The 18,656-nt window shown below is 42.5% G+C and overlaps 1 protein-coding gene across 1 annotated transcript in view; it reads right to left on the bottom strand.

Annotated features, from left to right (window-relative positions):
* LOC138961176 (E3 ubiquitin-protein ligase rnf213-alpha-like) overlaps positions 1 to 18,656 on the bottom strand; it is a 111,739-nt gene that overhangs the window by 45,287 nt on the left and 47,796 nt on the right. The window contains exons 28-57 of the mRNA XM_070332776.1: positions 18,456 to 18,588; positions 17,878 to 18,079; positions 17,307 to 17,544; positions 16,727 to 16,870; positions 16,189 to 16,294; positions 15,774 to 15,945; positions 15,009 to 15,177; positions 14,292 to 14,407; positions 13,888 to 14,085; positions 13,467 to 13,616; positions 13,146 to 13,266; positions 12,743 to 12,987; positions 12,272 to 12,354; positions 11,889 to 12,022; positions 10,796 to 10,888; positions 10,291 to 10,485; positions 8,494 to 8,657; positions 7,631 to 7,853; positions 7,086 to 7,256; positions 6,510 to 6,572; positions 5,937 to 6,046; positions 5,150 to 5,287; positions 4,513 to 4,672; positions 3,919 to 3,992; positions 3,432 to 3,564; positions 3,020 to 3,127; positions 2,716 to 2,801; positions 2,183 to 2,380; positions 1,290 to 1,413; positions 140 to 310 (exon numbers count right to left, since the gene is read on the bottom strand). Of these exons, the coding sequence (XP_070188877.1) occupies positions 140 to 310; positions 1,290 to 1,413; positions 2,183 to 2,380; positions 2,716 to 2,801; positions 3,020 to 3,127; positions 3,432 to 3,564; positions 3,919 to 3,992; positions 4,513 to 4,672; positions 5,150 to 5,287; positions 5,937 to 6,046; positions 6,510 to 6,572; positions 7,086 to 7,256; positions 7,631 to 7,853; positions 8,494 to 8,657; positions 10,291 to 10,485; positions 10,796 to 10,888; positions 11,889 to 12,022; positions 12,272 to 12,354; positions 12,743 to 12,987; positions 13,146 to 13,266; positions 13,467 to 13,616; positions 13,888 to 14,085; positions 14,292 to 14,407; positions 15,009 to 15,177; positions 15,774 to 15,945; positions 16,189 to 16,294; positions 16,727 to 16,870; positions 17,307 to 17,544; positions 17,878 to 18,079; positions 18,456 to 18,588 (4,422 nt within the window). The remainder of the gene's footprint in view (positions 1 to 139; positions 311 to 1,289; positions 1,414 to 2,182; positions 2,381 to 2,715; positions 2,802 to 3,019; positions 3,128 to 3,431; positions 3,565 to 3,918; positions 3,993 to 4,512; positions 4,673 to 5,149; positions 5,288 to 5,936; positions 6,047 to 6,509; positions 6,573 to 7,085; positions 7,257 to 7,630; positions 7,854 to 8,493; positions 8,658 to 10,290; positions 10,486 to 10,795; positions 10,889 to 11,888; positions 12,023 to 12,271; positions 12,355 to 12,742; positions 12,988 to 13,145; positions 13,267 to 13,466; positions 13,617 to 13,887; positions 14,086 to 14,291; positions 14,408 to 15,008; positions 15,178 to 15,773; positions 15,946 to 16,188; positions 16,295 to 16,726; positions 16,871 to 17,306; positions 17,545 to 17,877; positions 18,080 to 18,455; positions 18,589 to 18,656) is intronic.

Below are 18,656 nucleotides of genomic sequence, written 5' to 3' on the forward strand. Positions count from 1 at the left end.
TCTGAGTGATCGACAAGAAGAAGAAGAAGATACATTTTACCTCTTTCTTGTAACATGGATGCTTTTCAATGAATCAAAGACATCTTTTCTTCAATAGTACTTGTGCAATTGAGAAAAAAAATTCGGAAATGTATCAAACCTGTGACATGATAATGGTGGAATGCTGCAGCAGTCGTTGTTGCAGGTACTGGTGTAGGTGTTCATGCTGCTGCTCCTGGTGGTAGACCTCACCCCACTCTTCCTCCTGGGACCTCACCACAGCGTCCGGTGTGGCACACCACAGCAACATGCGCTGACACTCTCCCAGCACCTGGTGTGGTCACAAGGCAACACGTAATATTAAACACAGACAGACACACACCATCCGGTGTGGCACACCACAGCAACATGCGCTGACACTCTCCCAGCACCTGGTGTGGTCACAAGGCAACACGTAATATTAAACACAGACAGACACACACCGTCCGGTGTGGCACACCACAGCAACATGCGCTGACACTCTCCCAGCACCTGGTGTGGTCACAAGGCAACATGTAATATTAAACACAGACAGACACACACCGTCCGGTGTGGCACACCACAGCAACATGCGCTGACACTCTCCCAGCACCTGGTGTGGTCACAAGGCAACACGTAATATTAAACACAGACACACACCGTCTGGTGTGGCACACCACAGCAACATGCGCTGATACTCTCCCAGCATCTGGTGTGGTCACAAGGCAACACGTAATATTAAACACAGACAGACACACACCGTCCGGTGTGGCACACCACAGCAACATGCGCTGACACACTCCCAGCACCTGGTGTGGTCACAAGGCAACACGTAATATTAAACACAGACACACACCGTCCGGTGTGGCACACCACAGCAACATGCGCTGACACTCTCCCAGCACCTGGTGTGGTCAAAAGGCAACACAGCATGTCAAGTTCAGAGCAAGCAGAAACACACACATACATACCAACATATTTTCAGCCTCCTCTGATGAGTGCTTAAGATCAGTGCATATGGTTCTACTTCTGATCGACTTCCAAAAGAAGATTCAGGGTTTAAATATTGGCTGAGCATGGTGGATAAAAGGTGGAACTGGATTTCTCTGACCTCTTGGGTCAAAATATGTGCAGATGTGCTATCGCCTGAACTCCCTCATGTGTATACACATAAACATCATCATATGTGCATGCTGATGATCCTGCATGTGCAGAAAATACAAAAAAGCAGGTTCCACTAAAACCAAAAAGACAAAAGAAAAGTGATGCAAGAAGAAATATTTTGTGCAGACCTGTGCATCGGGTGGAGAGGCAGTGTCCACTTGCAGACTGTCCCAGACTTTGAGCACAATGGCCGGGGCTGTGTCAGGATGATAGCCCATGAAAACGTCACCCACTGCTTCCTGCTTTTGGTTTCTGTTGGAACAATATACAACATTGTTACATTGTCAGATAGCGTGAGGTAACTGCTAAATGATTTTTAAGAAGAAAGCAGTATTTAAACTTCGCCAAAACATTATTGCGACAAATTTTGCACTCAAATTAGAGTATTAATTCCCGTGTCATTTCATTCAAACTTTCTATGCCAGTTAAGGCCATTTACTTGCCTATCTCAATTACCTTTCGGATTATGATTTATTTTTCAGGGATCATGTGACCGCCGCTCAAATAAGGGTACCCTCAAACTGACCGGACATAAACAGAAGGGACCAATTAAAAATTGACGAAAATCACAATAGGTAAAACTTTGCAGCGTTGACATACGAGAAGAAAGTCAAATCAATTATCTATCAAGAACATGTTTTTTTGTTTAGCTAGCTTACGTATTACTTGCAATGCTATTCCTACTGATGCAGGTGTCGATCGCATGAGCGGTCAAAACCAGGAGTTTTTGTGTCAATTTTGAGGGGTGTCATGACAAAAAGCGCTGCATTTCCGCAATGACTGGGTGGATTGCTCTGAAACTTTCAAAATATTTCACCAACATACTAGACGTACTTGGATTGTTACAGGTATTTGTTCAGATGTTATGCCATGATCTGGAAATAGTTTTAAAACTCATCATAGGATTGTTCACTGGTTTCCAAAAAATTCATGACTTCGATCGCATGTCTTTAGACAAATGATTGATACAGGTACTGCCAAAATTCCACATGGCTATCTATGCCACAACCACAACAGTCACCTTGCCCTGAAGCGGGTCAGCATGCCACGAGGAGCAGCACTGACAAAGTCCTTGGCCCACTTCTCCAGCCTCTGAGCCATGGCCAGCTGAGCGTCAGTCATGATGTTGTTGAGCGTCAGGAAGTGTTTCTCCAGTCGGTTGATAAGCGGGATGGGGAACTTGTCGTACACCACCTGCTTCTCCGCCACCACGATCAGTCTGCAGAATAAAGCATTAGTTACAAGCTATTCTTTGATGAAGCAAAACTCGAATGGCACTTGTGTATATAAACTCTGCCTGAAAACTATCTGCGGATGCTTATGCATTGTGACGATCACGACTCTTTTGCAGTTCAGAGTTTTTGTTTCTGGCATACTGCCTACAGGAACACAAATTAAGCACACTGCAAGAATTCTGGCTTCAGATATAGTCACATGCACCCGTAACACTGTAAAGCAGTTTGACAAACAACCACCATTATGATTTTACATTGTTGTTGAGATCAACAGTTTGAAGAATGTATTTCTGAGGACGAAAAATATTTCACACCATACCTGAATTGCCTGTGAACTCTGCACTTGACGCGGTGAGTTCCAAGCCCCAGGTCCACATAGCGCTCACCTCCCAGCATGGCATAGTACTGTTCATGGAACAACACTTGTCATAAATTCAAACATGATATAAGCGCACAATTAAATCTAAATTCTTTCAATATCAGAGTCTATGATATTTTACTGTATATCAACTTATAACAGCCTATATATACACTCAGTGTCACACATAAAGCTGTACAAAGATATACACAGACAAACACAAGCACATCCAAACTACACACACACAGACAAAGACAAATCTGACCTGGTTGAGAGCGTCATAGAGACTCTCATAGAGGTTCTCCAGGTTCAACAGGATCACTGTCTGTCCTGTCTCCATGCACACTTTGATGCGGTTGATGTTGCGGCAAATCTGAAACCACACATTATATTATCATATTTTTGTCAATTTATTTTCAATAGATAACAAAGACCAGCCCATCTATATTTTACAAAAACACACATAGTTAAATCATGCCTATGTGCAAATTCCTGAAACATTTCTATGCCAGTGCAAATGAATCTAGAAATTGTGTTTTTAAATGCGCTAAAATGGTCTGAACTCATTTAAAATACAAGTCTTTGAGAAAACAAAATGAATGTAAAGGTCATCCAAACATAAGATTGAAGAGAGCTCAATAACTTAAAAATGTTAAGACAAATATCTGCTGCCTCACCTGTGTGTACTCTTGGTCTTTAGGAAAGCTGCTGCCAAAAATGGGAACCACACGACGGTCAGCCAGCAGGTTTTCTGACAGAATGGTCAGACCTCCGTAGTTCTCTGTCAGCAGTAGTAGGTAACGACTCTCCCTGTGTTTAAATAAATAAAAAATGTAAGTACAGTTAACTGAATGAAAGAGAATACTTCATTTATGAATCAGCTGATGCATTCCTATGTTTACATGTAATCATGGTAACCATTTCTCTTGTAACGACCTCAGAAAGTTTCCATGTGTTTCTTACTATTGAAAATGAAAACAAACCAGTAAATATGATGCATAAACAATAACAAACTGATTTCTTGTGTTCCAATCAAAATTCTCATGAATCAAGATCATTAAATCAACCAATCAATCAATCAATCACTTTCTTTCTTTCTTTATTTGGTGTTTAACGTCGTTTTCAACCACGAAGGTTATATCACGACGGGAATCAATCACTGACCCTCCCATGTCATCTCCACTGAGAGCAGCCTTGATCAGACCAGATGCTGTACAGTCAGGATCCCCTGGACGTGCCTGAAACACACACAACAGCAGTCATTTTTTGCTTAATCTAAAACAGAATTGGGGGGGGGGGGATGTGGAGGGGGTGGGGTGGGACTGGTGGGGGGGGGGGGGGTACTCCAAACAAAAGAGCAAGAATTAATCAGTCCCCTTTTACATCACTGATTAAGATGTACATGTAATGAAGGACAAGCAGCTCTCATACCCTACACAGATAACCAGTTAAAGACAGAAATGCTCTGATATCTGGTAAGGCAAGGCATATCATACAGTCCGGCTGAGGTCTACTTTTGAAGTGAACTTGAGATCTTTATCATGTCCATGCCTGCAATCGAGGATGTTCAGAGCCTAGTGAGTGTCTGCACAAAGTGGACTCTGGGCAATAAATCCCTGGCCAAACCCAGGTTCAAACTCATGCCAACAGTGATGAACTGGTTTCAAATAAGCCAACACATTACCAACTGAGCTAAGGATCTGCCCTGTTTGAACAGACTGGAAAGGGAACAAATCAGCTGATGAAAAATCCTCTCACATGTTCATCACACAGACTGGATGGCAAGAGTTTCCTGAAGGACTCCACTGGGTCGATGGAGTCCAGGCCGCCAAAGTTACGTCTGATGGCTGCGATCAGCTGACGCTGGGACGGCTTCTGCTTGGACTGTGCCGCAAATGCGTACACCATCTTCACCAAGCTGCAAGAATGAATTATTTCTGATTATGACTGATGTTTTATTATTATCCCTGGCATCTCTCCTTCTGACACCTAACTGGCTGAAGTCAGAAGCCATGAAAACAAAAGATGCCTCATTTTATCTTTAGCGCTACTAAATAATTTGAAACTCAAAGTGTATGACCTGTCTTACTAGACTTAAAAGAAAATCATGGAGTGTTACCTGTAAGTTGAGCAGCTCTGACTTGACCAAGACACCTGGGCGCTAACCTACTTCTAACTTAGACGCAAGTGATTCAGTTAATTTTCTGTCACTGTCCTCATTGTACAAAATCTGCAACCATGCTCATATACACGTCGAAGTATTTTCATGCCTTACATCTCCATCTCTCAAATATCAGAGAAACAGAATATTCCTCTACAGCACCAAGGCAATCATCTGAACTACTGTTTCACCACCAAACCTGAACGCTGCAGAGGAGAAGAAACAGATGCTAACCTGTAGAAGTCTCTGAGGCCGAAGAACTCTCGTTTCAGTTTGGCATCCTCAAAGATAATGAGGTAGGCCTGCGCCAAGGGTGGGATCAGTGTCTTCATGTTCAGGAATGCTCGCTCATCTTGGGTGGTGCAAATGCCCCTGAAAACAAAGTAATATTGTTGGTGAATCCTTACATCTGTAGTTCTTCTTTCCGTTCTATTGTCTGTCTTCTTCTTTTTTCTACTTTGTGTGTGTGTGTGCCTGGAGAAGACCCTAGGGTTGAAACGTCGCTGTTATTCGTTCCGTACTCTTCGTTCACACGTGAGTACAGTATTTTTTGTTTTTTAATTTATTGCTCTCACGCTCTGTCATGATCGTTCTTCTGCAAAGTGTATACTAATAAATAAATCTTTTTTCATAGAATATAACAGAACATCAACACACCAACAAAGGTAACAATGACACATCAACAACAGTAAAAGATCACTACTAAAACATCACTCTAGATCATTACAAAACATCTCTCTATAAAGGATACTGTTTGGCATTGACAGTGAAGGAAACACGAAAACTTCTTTCAAATCGCAGACAACTTTGCTGTCATTTTTACACAATTGCCGGAGTTTTTCATGGTGGAAACAGGGATAGAGTTGGATGTAAAACAGAGTGAGAGAGAGAGAGAGGGGAGAAAGAGAAAGGTGATGTTAAGAATTACCACCAAAAATATCCAAAAATGGCAGAAACTTTCATAAGAAAATAAATCCTAGCAGTTTAACATCCTGCACTAAAAGAAAAGTAACTTTCTAACTTTGCTGTCTCAATGAGCTCCTCTTGGTCAGGGACGTCTCTCTGCACCAGAATGCCGCGGTTCATCTTGGCTGGGTCAAGCGCCCAGTTGGAGATGCCAATGAAGGCCACCTGCAAGATCATGGAAAACATAACCAGCATTAAAAATAAGGCAAAAAAGGTGACTGTCCTACCAGCCAAAGGGATCCTTCAAAACAAATCATCAAATGTGTCCTTTATTGAGAGGTGTCATCAAAATGGAGGCAACTCACATTACAGGTAGGACAGTAACTGGGACTTGAACCAGGGCAGGGCCAAGTACACGTCTTTCTTAGGTCACATTACTTTACAAATAGCAAAAAGACACAATTACTCCAAAGATAAAAGACAAAAATAACAGAAAGTTATTCAAAGCCAGTCTCCTGGCAATGTAGACAATATGAAACATTGAATGAACAAGCAACTGCTGCTCACAAGGCCAATTTAAGACAAACAGAAAACAGCAGGTTGGATGAGATTTGTTATCCCTAACTGTCCCCATAAGGCATATCAAAACAAAACAGACAACAAAAAATGCAGTTTGAAGGCCACTGACCTTCTTGCTGTCATCAGGCACCTCATCCCCGGGACATCCATCCTCCAGAAGGGGGTGCAGGGTCTGCACAAAATGGTAAATATAGATGAACACACTAGTAAATCTTTCTGCATTTTTTCACAGCCTGCTCAGCCCTATTTAATACCAACAGATATTTTCCCTCAATTTCGCAGCTGACTTCTGTCTTCTCCAGTAGTCATTTTTGATTTTCTGACTTGATATTTCCTTGTCTGCTGTCTGCAACCCCCACCTTCACTCAGAACATCTGATGCATTTTCATATTTAAATGCTTTTCCCCCTTTTCATTCACAGATTGCAGCGCAAAGTTCTTGAGGTCTCTGTCTGACGCCCTCATCCAAAACCTCTGTGAAAAAGTCTTTTTAAAAAAATGTACCTGCTCATTTCGCCGTCATGTTGTAGCTTAAACTTGATCTCAGCTCTCTCTTCACCCTCTCCCATCACCCTCTCTCTAGCCCTCTCTCCTTCCCTCCCTCACCCAAACCTTTCTCTCTCCCTATCTCTCACACTATCTCCCCCTCTTGGTCTCGTCACCCTCTCTCTCTCTCTCTCTCTCACCTTGAGCGGCATCTTAGGGGAGTCCTCAGCCAACCCCACCTCATCCAGCACAACGACCGACACAAAGTTGTCCTTGTTCTTGCCGCGCTGGAACTGAGCGCACTGTCGGAACGTTCCCAGGATGCCGTCCGCTGTGGCCAGGGGGCTACACTGAAACGACACCATCTGGGCCTGGGGAAACAAAATGGGTTTGCATGAGTTTGAAGTGAGTGTGGAGAGGAGCAAACACTGCAGCATGTCCTTCAGATATGCCTCTTCGATCCTCATCTAGCTGCATGATTAGACTTCAAAGCCGTATATAAAAGCTGCGAGGCATTACAAAATACATACTCAAAATATCCTAGTTCATTACGTTAGTAGCTGTTCGACTTTGAGTATGACACAGCAAGCCGTAAAATACAGAAGAAGACAGATGAGTTTGTAAATAATATAACAGCAGGTAGTTCAATGTTCACAGGTTTAAAGCAGGACAGGAAAACTGCAAAACATCTGAACAAATAAACAAAATACAGTCTGTAAACACAATAAAATGTGATGCCAGTGACCTGTTTGAGAGTCTTGAAGAGCTCAGAGTGTGCCGAGTTGCCCTGCATGGCATCAGAGACAATTGTTTTGGCCAGGGACTTTGAGGAGCCGGGCTTGCCGACCAGGAAGAGAGGAATACGCAGCTCCACACACACCACCATCATGAAGACGTTCTCCTTCAGCGCCTGGTTGCGCGCGATGTTGTCTTCTAGGCGTACACTGCCCAGGAACACATCCTGACATCTGAAATTGGATACACCGGTGAAATACACATGGATATTTGTGGTTATGTAACTGTGCATAACAATATTGCCAAAAAGATATGTGCTGAGATGATATACACAAACTAGATAAGCATGGATACTAATCTGGTGCAGCCATCTGTAAGAATGCTGCCCAGAAATATGCCCTGAACAGATAAAACTGTGCACACATGTGTAAATGACAGTCTGCTATGGCTACTAAGTTTGAGGGTCTATTCGACTTCTGTATCAAACAATACAGACTGAATAACACTCAAACACACCAAAACACTGTGTACATTTGCATGCAACAACTTTCCATTTTGTTGTTCCAGTTCATTTTGCATATTCTTCATGAGTTTCAGCCTTTGTTCTTTTCACTTCTATGCATGGCGATTCTTCTAAATCTTTTTTGGTTTGTTTTTGCAAAAAAAATGTATCCTTTAATTTGTTCATTCTTTCTCTTTTTCCTTCAAAGTCAAAATGTGATATCATCCCGAAAGAAAATTGACATAGTTTTACAGATGCAAGTGCTCAGACCACAAGACAAAAGTGAGAGCTAATTAGAACTGTTGTCCTGGCACCTTCGACAATAAGAAGCACCTGAATCAACCATCACTTTATCCCTTTTCTTTCACTACCTGTCTATGATGACAGCAAACTGCTGAGCACCACCAGGCAGGTTGAAGGGAGGCAGAAAATGCTTGATGATGTGGAGGTCATAAGCCGCCTTGCTACGCAAACAGGCCCGGTAACAAACACCCAGAGACAGAACCACAGCCATTGTCAGATCAGACACACCAAGCTGAAACAAAAAACAGTCAATATTTTCTTCAGCTACAAACAGATGCAGGGATGCTGTTTGACGTCAGGAGTCACAAAAATGCAGAAACCAATTTCAAATCGCTAAAAATTGGCCGTCATTCTGACCGAGTTGCCAAACTTTCTCACTGGAGATATTTTCACCCTCTATTACCCATCTGCCTGAAAAGCAGGTAAACCCTTGACTAATAGCACAGTAAATTCATAAGTCAGAACTAACCGCTGGAACTGAAGAGCCATGGTGTACCAAGAATTATACAACTCCTGCAATGCAACCGAGGGGTGGATTAAATCTAGTTGATTATTTTTAGACAAGTGAGAAATTAGAACGAACTACTTTGATTAAACCCAAAAATCACACGTGGATTATTCGAAGTAAGAATAAAGAGGGTTAAAAAATAATCAACACTAGAATTTATTTTAGAACATTTGAAACCCAGACGATTGGACCCTGTTGCGGAAGAATACGTACAATGTTGACTCAAAGCTGTAACAACAATGGCTGACGTGTATGACTAGTCGACAGACGATGCCATTTGCTTTGTCTGTGTTTTTGTTGTTGCTTACTGTACATGACATACATTACGTGTAAAATCCAGTTCTTTAACAGGCAACAAACCTTGCACATTTCCAGAAACTGCAATCTGAAGCGACCTATCTCTGATTCTAGCAGACGATCTCTCCAATGTTTAACACAAAATCAGCAAACTCTCCTGTCACATAGAACGTCCATTAGGCCCTATATAGTGCAATGTTGAAATGAAGTTACCGGTCTGAAACATTTAGTCGTTTCTTCTAAGACAATCCTTGTTCTCTTATCATCTACAGATTTACCGCAGTCTTCACCTCGCGAATTCACAACAGTCAGACTTTCGAACATGTACATACAATCTACGTAGGCAAGCATGATACGTCATGACGTCATATGATTCCTAGGATATATTGACGTAATGCTAAACATCCGGTTATCCCGAGTTTTCTCCGTAATACATGTCCGTGGGTTTTTCAATGTTCGGTTATTTCCGTGGCTTCATGCGGAAAGGGAACCGTCGTCTGCAATCAACGACATGGACCATTCTGGTCCTTGCTGCTGACAAAAACATGATTTTAACACAGAATGTAATGTCAGAATAGCTATATAAACGCTATTGTGTTTTAATCGTAGCAATGGGGTCCGATATTTAGACGAGACAAGTATAATGCCGACGAGTCGGAGACTAAGAATAAAGTAAAAGAATAGGAACTATTTGAATGACGCGCATTTGACACTCTGAGTGATTAGGCTGAAATGAAATTGCCTACAAAATGTCGTCTGCATGACTGCATGTTCGACCCGTGTTGTTCGTTGTATAAATAGCTTAAACAATGACAACTCGTTGATTACTGGAAAATAAACCACGAGTGGGTATTTGCAGCCGCTTGGTAATTCACTCTCCGCACACTCGTGAATTACCAAGCGGCTGCAAATACCCACTCGTGGTTTATTTTCCAGTAATCAACTCGTTGTCATTGTTTAAGCTCTATATGTAGCATTCAATTCTATCTTCAATAAGAGTGTATTATCACAGGATAAAACTGTGCACAACCAACAATGCAGGTAACAGGTAATCACTTACGTCCTCAGGCTCGGACTGCACAGAGCTGAGCGATTCTGGTGCTTCTTCTTCATCGGCCTCCTTGTCCTTCTGGGGACGGAGCTTGTCTTCCAGCATGTCAAACAGCGTGCCAGACTTATCAGCTTGCTCCATGAACCAGCTGATCACTGTAAGGGCTCGCTCCACGTCTCGCAGACTCACAAAGCTGCACTCGTCCTGTTGACCATACCAGTGTCCATCATCAGTGATTACTAAAATGCTTATGGACACTGATAAACTGGTCTGCAAGCAAAATACCTGAGAGCAGTACAGACGGGTGGGTACAAGGACTATCTTTGCCTGAAATTTTCCATATTTTACTGGTAAATATATTTTTGTTAAATACTAGATAAGAAATAGTAACTTGTCATAACAGGTTGTTTTCCTAACAAACATAATGCAATCATAAAGACGGTAAAATTTCTAGAAGACCACACAAGGTTAGGACCTTAAGATAAATCCAACAAAAAAAAGTGTAATATGTTACCGCCAGATGTCTCATGAACTCCTGTGACTCCATGAGAATCCTGCACAAGACATCCATCCCAGCATCATTCAGGTCAAGCTGACCGTTCCTCACCTGAAAACATGCACAGAATGCTCAATGATGACCTTGACAATGTTTTTATCACACTGTTAAATGGTAAATGAATAAACAAAATAAGGCATAAATATATTACCAGCTAATTAATTTGTAAAAATCAGTTCAACATGAAATCTCGCTGGCTTTGAAAAAAAAAAAAATGTTTGTGTGCAAAAAAGTCATCCCGACTTGGTTGTTACACTTTATCTGTCATTATGTAAATGTCATTCAAATAATCACTAAACACAAAACCACTTTCACTCTCTTGGTAAAGGACTTTCATAAAAAGGATAACATTTACTGTGTTTCATCTTTTAAAGGTACTGAACTTGTGAAATCCAGGTGCACGGAGCCCCTGGGGCTTTTAGTCATACCTCAGGCAGCTATCCGTTAGAAGAACTACCAAGTTTCATTGACTTAATTTCGTACTCGGACCCGGCTGGTCTTGACCTATTTTTGGATCTAAATTTAGATCAGGTAGATCACCACATCATGCACAAAAAGACACGTCACTAGCAAACGATGTCAGACGTAATCATGAGTTTGTGTAAAACAAAATGGAGGCCGGAATCACTCAGTTGAATCGAACTTCAACCAAACACCACGTAATAACTAGGTTAATTTATGCACTCGCGTGAACAAGAAACTGTCGAGCTTCACAGATGTCATCGTTGGGTAGTTTTGGGTTTGTTTTACTACCATAGGAGGATTTTTGAACTGTAAATGCACTCAGCTGCAACAAAAACGCAAAACGAAGGCTGTGAGCTGCACTGTGCCTTTAAACTCACCTCTTACTATTTTCTAACCTCAGTATCACCAGTCTTTATACAAAATCTTGCATTTGACGTATGAATATTAATCTTATCAGCGATCCTGCATTCCTACTCACTATCTGCACATACATAGAAGTCTACATGAAACAACACTCATGACCTACTTCTACACTACAAAAAGGATCTTCTGCTTCCGTATCAAATACACTTCACACGTGACTCACATAGCGTCTGACCATCTGGCGGATGTAGAGTTCCTCCACGCGTGTGTTGAGCTGGCCAAAGTCCCAGACCAGCGGCAACATGCTCTGAGGCAGAGGCTGCACACGGTACACCAGGCGACGCATCGGCACTCGTCCTGTGGAACGTAAGGTAAAACATTTCTCTTTTTTAGTTTAAAACACAAAAACACAGGTTTCTAAGCGGCAACAGCTAAGCACTCCCAAGACAGTATACACACAGTCATACAGAACTGAAACACATAACAAATTCTTGAAGAACATTTCTGATATCTTCAAAGCACTAGCAAACCAAATCTGCAGTATGTGTCCTAAAAATATTCAAATTTGTATTAGCAAAGAAAAAAGGACATTCAAATCCAACATACCCAGTTTGTCCACAGTCTTCTCAGCATCAACGTGATAGCCAAGTCCTGCGTTCTCCAGTCGTTCAATCAGGTCATCAGAATGTCTGGAACATGCCAAAGATACAGTCTTTAGCAAACTGAAGAAGAAATGCACACACACAAATATTGACTGTAAAAAATCTACTTTTCCTTCAAGCTGGTTTCTTCATCTGGTTGAAGTGCTCTTGCACTGCTTAACTAGGCATCACTAAAGGTAGAATTCAATGCTCATCTTTTCAAGTATAGAATCACAGAATCAAAATGGGTAGTTTGAAATAAAACTCACTGTTCTTATACACATTATTGCTATTGTTCTGTTCCTAATCTGATTCTCGATGATTCTGGTAAATAAGCATCATCACCGTTATCATAATCTCCTTCTTCATATTCATTTTTTTCCCTCAACACAATCACCACAGCAAACACCACTAATAGCAACCAGAAAGCACTCACTTTCTGTAAGGGTTGCAAGCAGCCACCATCTTCAGACTCTGACTCAGGTTGCTGTGCTGTCCGTTGAGCGTTCTGTCACACATGACTTCCTTGATCACACCAATGGCTTCTGTGGTGTTGGCCTCGTCAAAGAACAGAACGGTGTACACCGGGCGATGTCCGATGGCCGCAGCATTTTTTTGCGCCACCTTCTCTGCCTCCCTCACTTTGTTGATGATGTCTTCACCTGATGTGCCTCCATGCACCTGAATTAAAAACGGGTTTTAGTATCAGCACCTGCAGCAGCTTTTAATAAGAACAACCTTATCCTTGCTTTGCAACATCACGTATTTAGCATCTTGGTTCTGCAACACACTAAAATTAACACAGTGTGCAACAGAAGGGAATGTTTATCCTGACATACCTTGACCAGCACCATGGTGTTGATGTCTTTCTGTCGGGGAGTCTGCAGAGCACACAAAAACTTGACCAGTCGTGTCTTGCCGCACCCAGTCTCTCCCATCACGATTACTGGGATGTTGCACCTGTAGCACAAACAAACAACAACAATAACCAGATATGAAAGAAACAGAATTCAAACATACTAGACAACAAAACTTCTACAAATATCAACACACTTAGACACAAAAATGCCAACACACCCATAACCGTCCATTCATACACATGTACACACATACACCCCGGTTTCCTGTGAAAGCAGTCTGTCCAGGCAAGCAAAATTTACCTGAATCTCATGTAGATGGCCAGGATTTTCTTGACATTGTCTGTGGTCAGTTCATATGTGTTGTCAGGGTCGATGATCCGGTTTTGGTCATCAAAGATTTCCTCCTCAAACAGACCCAGCACTCTGTATAGTCGCAGCAGGCGGTCTTCTCTGTAAAAAGAGAGAGAGAGAAGAAATTAAATCACACAGTTAACTTTTTTCCAATGATCTGCGGAGAGCCTTTCTGGCAGCATCTGGGCTCCAAGGAACTGCAAACACACTCCAATACTGCCTCAAAACAGTCCGCTTACCTCCCGGAGAACCAATTTCCAACAGATCGTCAGCAGAAACACAAAGACACACACACATGTATGCCATCCACACTTCACAGAGAAGAAACATTTCTCCCAAACAACACAGTATGGTGTCACATCACACCTACCTTGGCAAAGCATCAAAGTTCTCGGTCAGAGGCACCCTGTTGAGAGCCAGGGCCTGGAAGAGCTGCTTACTCATGATGCCCTGTTCCAGCACCTGTCCTGTCTGTTGGTCCACCAGGTTCCCACTGGCTGCATCAATAGAGAATCCAAGGAACGTCATGGAGTGCTCGTCAGGGTTGAAGAAGATGTATGGATGTGGGCTACAGAAATGCAAAAGTAAAGATTATTCTGCTAGTTTCTGAGGCAGATGTCATATTTGTTTCAGTACAGAAAACAACACTTTCTTTGCTAAAATGAAGGTAGTGACCATGCAAAAAAAGAAGAAAAAAATTTGACCATGTACATAAAAAAGATCTGCTGAACTATACCAAGTGCAGGTCTAACATAGAAAGAATGAGCGACCCACCTGCTCTCCCATGTACGTCTCATCTCATACTGCTGAATGCCAGCTTCATCATCATCGTCATCCACAAGGGCTGACAGTGACTCCTCACTCATCTTCAGGGAGCGTGTCGCAAAGTCCTGGCAAAAGACAGGTGAACAACTATTTCTTCTTCTTCTTCTGTCATTCACAGACTGGTCAAACTGTCAATCCTGTGTGCAGGACAAACTGTGCTGTACACACATTTTTGACAGATCTTTCTGGTTCTTTTCCAAAAAGTTTCACAGGTTTGTCTGAGGAAGATTGTATTAAGCTCAAGTGATTTTTTTTAACTTAGCCTGGATGATAAGCAGGCAAGAAAAAGCCTTGATGTCTTCTTCTTCTTCGTTCATGGGCTTAGACTCCCACGTTCACTCATTTTAGCACGAGTGGATTTTTACGTGTATGACCGTTTTTACCCCGCCATTCAGGCAGCGTACGCCGATTTCGGAGGAAGCCTTGATGTGACTTACTCTTTTTATAAATCTACTCTCAGGAGTTATTTTGGAACAAGCAACAAACCGAAAGAACATGTACACATAATTAAACCACTTATCAACAGTCTATGCTTGCTTGAAAAGTATAAATAATCAAAACAAATCTAAAATCTAACACTTAAAAACATAAACTATCCTTGCAAAACAGAGTCATTCAAAGTAATTCAGTGCACAGAAGGAAATAAAATCACGAAATTCAACTAACCCTTGACATCTGTATGAGGAAGCGCAGCACAAAAACAGAAAACCCAGGCAGATCTTCGCTGGTGGCCATGCCGCAGTACACCGAGTTCTCAAAGTCCTGAAGTTGTTTGTCTAGGAAGCACACAAAGTGTGTCAACTCTGACCACGAGGGGTTGGCCACTCCACAGTACCTGTGAAAAATAACGGTGAGTCAGAAACTCTAGCTAAACAACACTTTGAGTGGAGAGAGAGAGAGGGGGGAGAGAAAGAGAGAGAGTGGAGAGAGAGAGAGAGAGAGAGAGAGAGAGAGAGAGAGAGAGGGGGGAGAGAAAGAGAGAGAGTGGAGAGAGAGAGAGAGAGGTGGAGAGAGAAAGTCGGACAGACAGGGAGACGGACACACATATACACCCACACACATCCATATAGGCAAACAATGATAGACAAACAGATTCTGAGGAACTTGAAGCTGTATAACACACAGAGAAGCACACACACACCTGAAGACTAACATAACCAGCTGGCCATCCATCCATACATGAGGACACCTTTCAAACTAAAACATACAGTGGCCCCTTTGTAGAGAGGACACCTCCCAATGAAGGACATGTTGAGTTGTCCCTTTGACTATCATCTTGACTAAAATATACCTGTCATTTCAGGCCACTTGCAATGTAGGGACACTTTTGACTGGTCCAAACAGTGTTCTTTTATTGCACGTAGCACGGTACCACAAAATAGATCAAGACTGATATGAAATTCACATCAAACAAAAGAAACAATGCTTCACCTGAGGAGAGTTGCCAGACACTCGGCTTTATCTGCCAAATCTGCGCCCTGAGCGTTTGTCTGTTGCTGTTTGTTTCCCTGCGTGCCCAGCTGGTGGAGGTATCGGAACGGCCTCTGGTACATCTCACTGCGGAACTCTTGGTCATCAAACAGGCGATCATGCTGTTGGTAGCCTGCAGGCAAAATAATATGCAATAGTGTTTTAATGGGCAAAGCTCATTCAGTTGTCATTTGCAAAGTGAGTGAGTGTGTGTTTGGTAATGGTGGGTGTATGTTTGTATGTGTGTGTGTGTAGGCATACATGCAGGTGTGCTTGCATGCATGTGTCTGTGTCTGTGTGTGTCTGCATACATGCGCAGACGCAAGTGTGTATGTCTGTGTATGCTTGGGACTCTATGCTTGCTATTTGCACATACCTGGCATCGCCTTGGGATTTTTCATGATGGTCAAACTGTCTTGTGGTGACCAGCAGCTGAGGCCGGGCAGGACATCATATATCTGATGGACCAGCGCTCGGCCCCTCTACACACACAAATGAGAACCGGAACCGGAAAGCCAACATAAATCATTCAGCTTGGAAAGATAAACACTCATGTTGTAGACTCTTGTAATCTCCTGGTTTTGAGTACCAGGTTTACGTAAATCAAAATGAAAAAAATAAGTATAAATCGGATTGAGTTGAATGCGTCCAAGAACAAACTAATCATCACAATTCAATCTTCATCCTCATCATATTGTCATCATCATTCCATCATTCAACCTGTCATGCTAATGAGAGAAAAAAGAAAGATGGGGAGCTAACCCTACAGTAAAAGCAATTGGCAAATTTTATGCAAGTGCAAAAATGAATAAGGCGTACAGGTAACAGATGCCAACAGCAAATGGAATCACAGAAAAAAACTGCCTCACAGAAAGAAAAAAAACTGACTCACAGAAAAAAAAAATGCTCCTTACCTGTGCATCTTTCTGGTCCAGTAAGGGCATGGTTTCCACCAGGTAGAGGTCCATGGGTGAGCGAAGCCACACCTGTCCGTGACGGTCAGTGACACAGCCTAGCACCAGCAGGTTGTACAACAGGTGATCCACACCCTCCTGCACCTGTCATCACAGAAATATGTACATCAATGACACAGCCACACATGTTCATAATGATCACTGATGCAGCCACACCACCAGATTTGTAGCTTAAAGACACTGTCCTTCCCGCATAATAAACAATCAAGCTCATCGCCACAGACCTATCTGGGATTTTACCCGAGATAAGAGCATCTTTTCACTCAGACATGTACCAAAAATCAACTTCCTGTCTTCCTGTGCAGTGAGAACTTGTTGATAATTTCATTTCACAGATTGTCACCAATGTCCATTAGGAAGTTAATTCATCAAAAATATCCCACTCTGCACAGAGCACACAGGCTGTTGACTTTGGGTGTGTGTCCAAGTGCAGGGATGGCTTCATCCCATGCCAGATCGGAGATGGTGAGTCGAATCATTTACATGGGAAAGGACTGTGCCTGTCACAAGAGACACCTGCCTGGTAAGAGATGTCGAGATGCACGATGCGGGGCAGGACGTCCCCCGGGTGCAGTGTGTGGGCCAGCAGACAGGCAGCCATGTCCTCAGTGTCCGCCACACGCCCATGCAGGGGGATCGTGATGGACACCGGTCTCCTCTCTTGCTGAAAGTTGTGCTGCAGATTTGTTGTCAGGCGCTGCTTGTACAGTGTCTTCCCCACACCTGAGCGGTTGGATTTCACCACGCGCACGCACAGACTGCAAAAAGAGCAAACATCTGTGTAAATATTGTCGAAACTGCCGAACAGAAAAATCAGTTTGATTTTCACGTTTAAGCTTAATTGCTACCTTTAGGTTTTCATAAAGTCATCTGCCTCAAAACAATTTCCGTTTGACATGCTATATACATAACTTCCAACAACAATTAATGCATCAATTGTCCAACCTTCTGCACCCATGACAGCCTATGACAAAACTGTTTCAATATCTCATGCCTGCTGATTAATTTGAGACTGGTATTATCAGAATCTGAATAACAATGATCTTGATACCATTAACACAAAACAAAACAAAACCAGAAACATTCCCCACCTCTCAGGGTCAAAAATGGATGCAGACTGCACGCCAGCCTTGCTATGAAGGCCAGCGAAGCGTGATCGCAGGTAGTTGCGAACGAGGTTGGTGTTGCTGAGGGAAGGTGAAGGACAGCGGTACTTTTCCAGGGCGGCCACGATGCGAGCACGATACTCATTTTCAGTGGAGCACACCACCACCAGCTTGTAGTCTGTGTCTCCTGGTAACAAGAATAATGAGGGAAAACCCATCTAGATTTCTATCACAGACATGCATTCAAAAGACAGTAAATTTCATCTTTAGGTGACAACATACCCCCTGTTCAGGCGTTTTTACAGCGGTAGTAATCATGCTGTCAAGTTTAAAAGAATGTAAAGATGTTTATCATTATTTGCAAACACCTTCTGATGCAGAGAAAATATACCGCCTGGAAACTGACTGAATATGTCATCCAAATGGGAAGTTTTCACATACCACCATTTTCAATTACCCTGCCATATAGGCAGCTGTACTCTGTCCTCAGATAACATATCAGTGAAATAAGTGTAGTTTATCTGCGAAAATAAAAAGTGAAAAGTCATTTCCTGAAAACAAACCTGCCATGGTGATGTATTCCTTGATCTTCTTCTCTGCCTTTTCCCCCACATCATAGTCAAGGTTGTCAGCAAAAGCCAGGCAGTACACCTTCTGCTGGGTTCCAAAGAATGCGCGCCTCAGAAATATGTCCACCTGTAAAACAGCAATAGGAGCAAATTAGCTCAAGCAAACTGCTACAACATCAATCAGCAACAAAGAAG

This window comes from Littorina saxatilis, linkage group LG3, assembly GCF_037325665.1.
Source record: "Littorina saxatilis isolate snail1 linkage group LG3, US_GU_Lsax_2.0, whole genome shotgun sequence".
NCBI lineage: Eukaryota > Metazoa > Mollusca > Gastropoda > Littorinimorpha > Littorinidae > Littorina > Littorina saxatilis.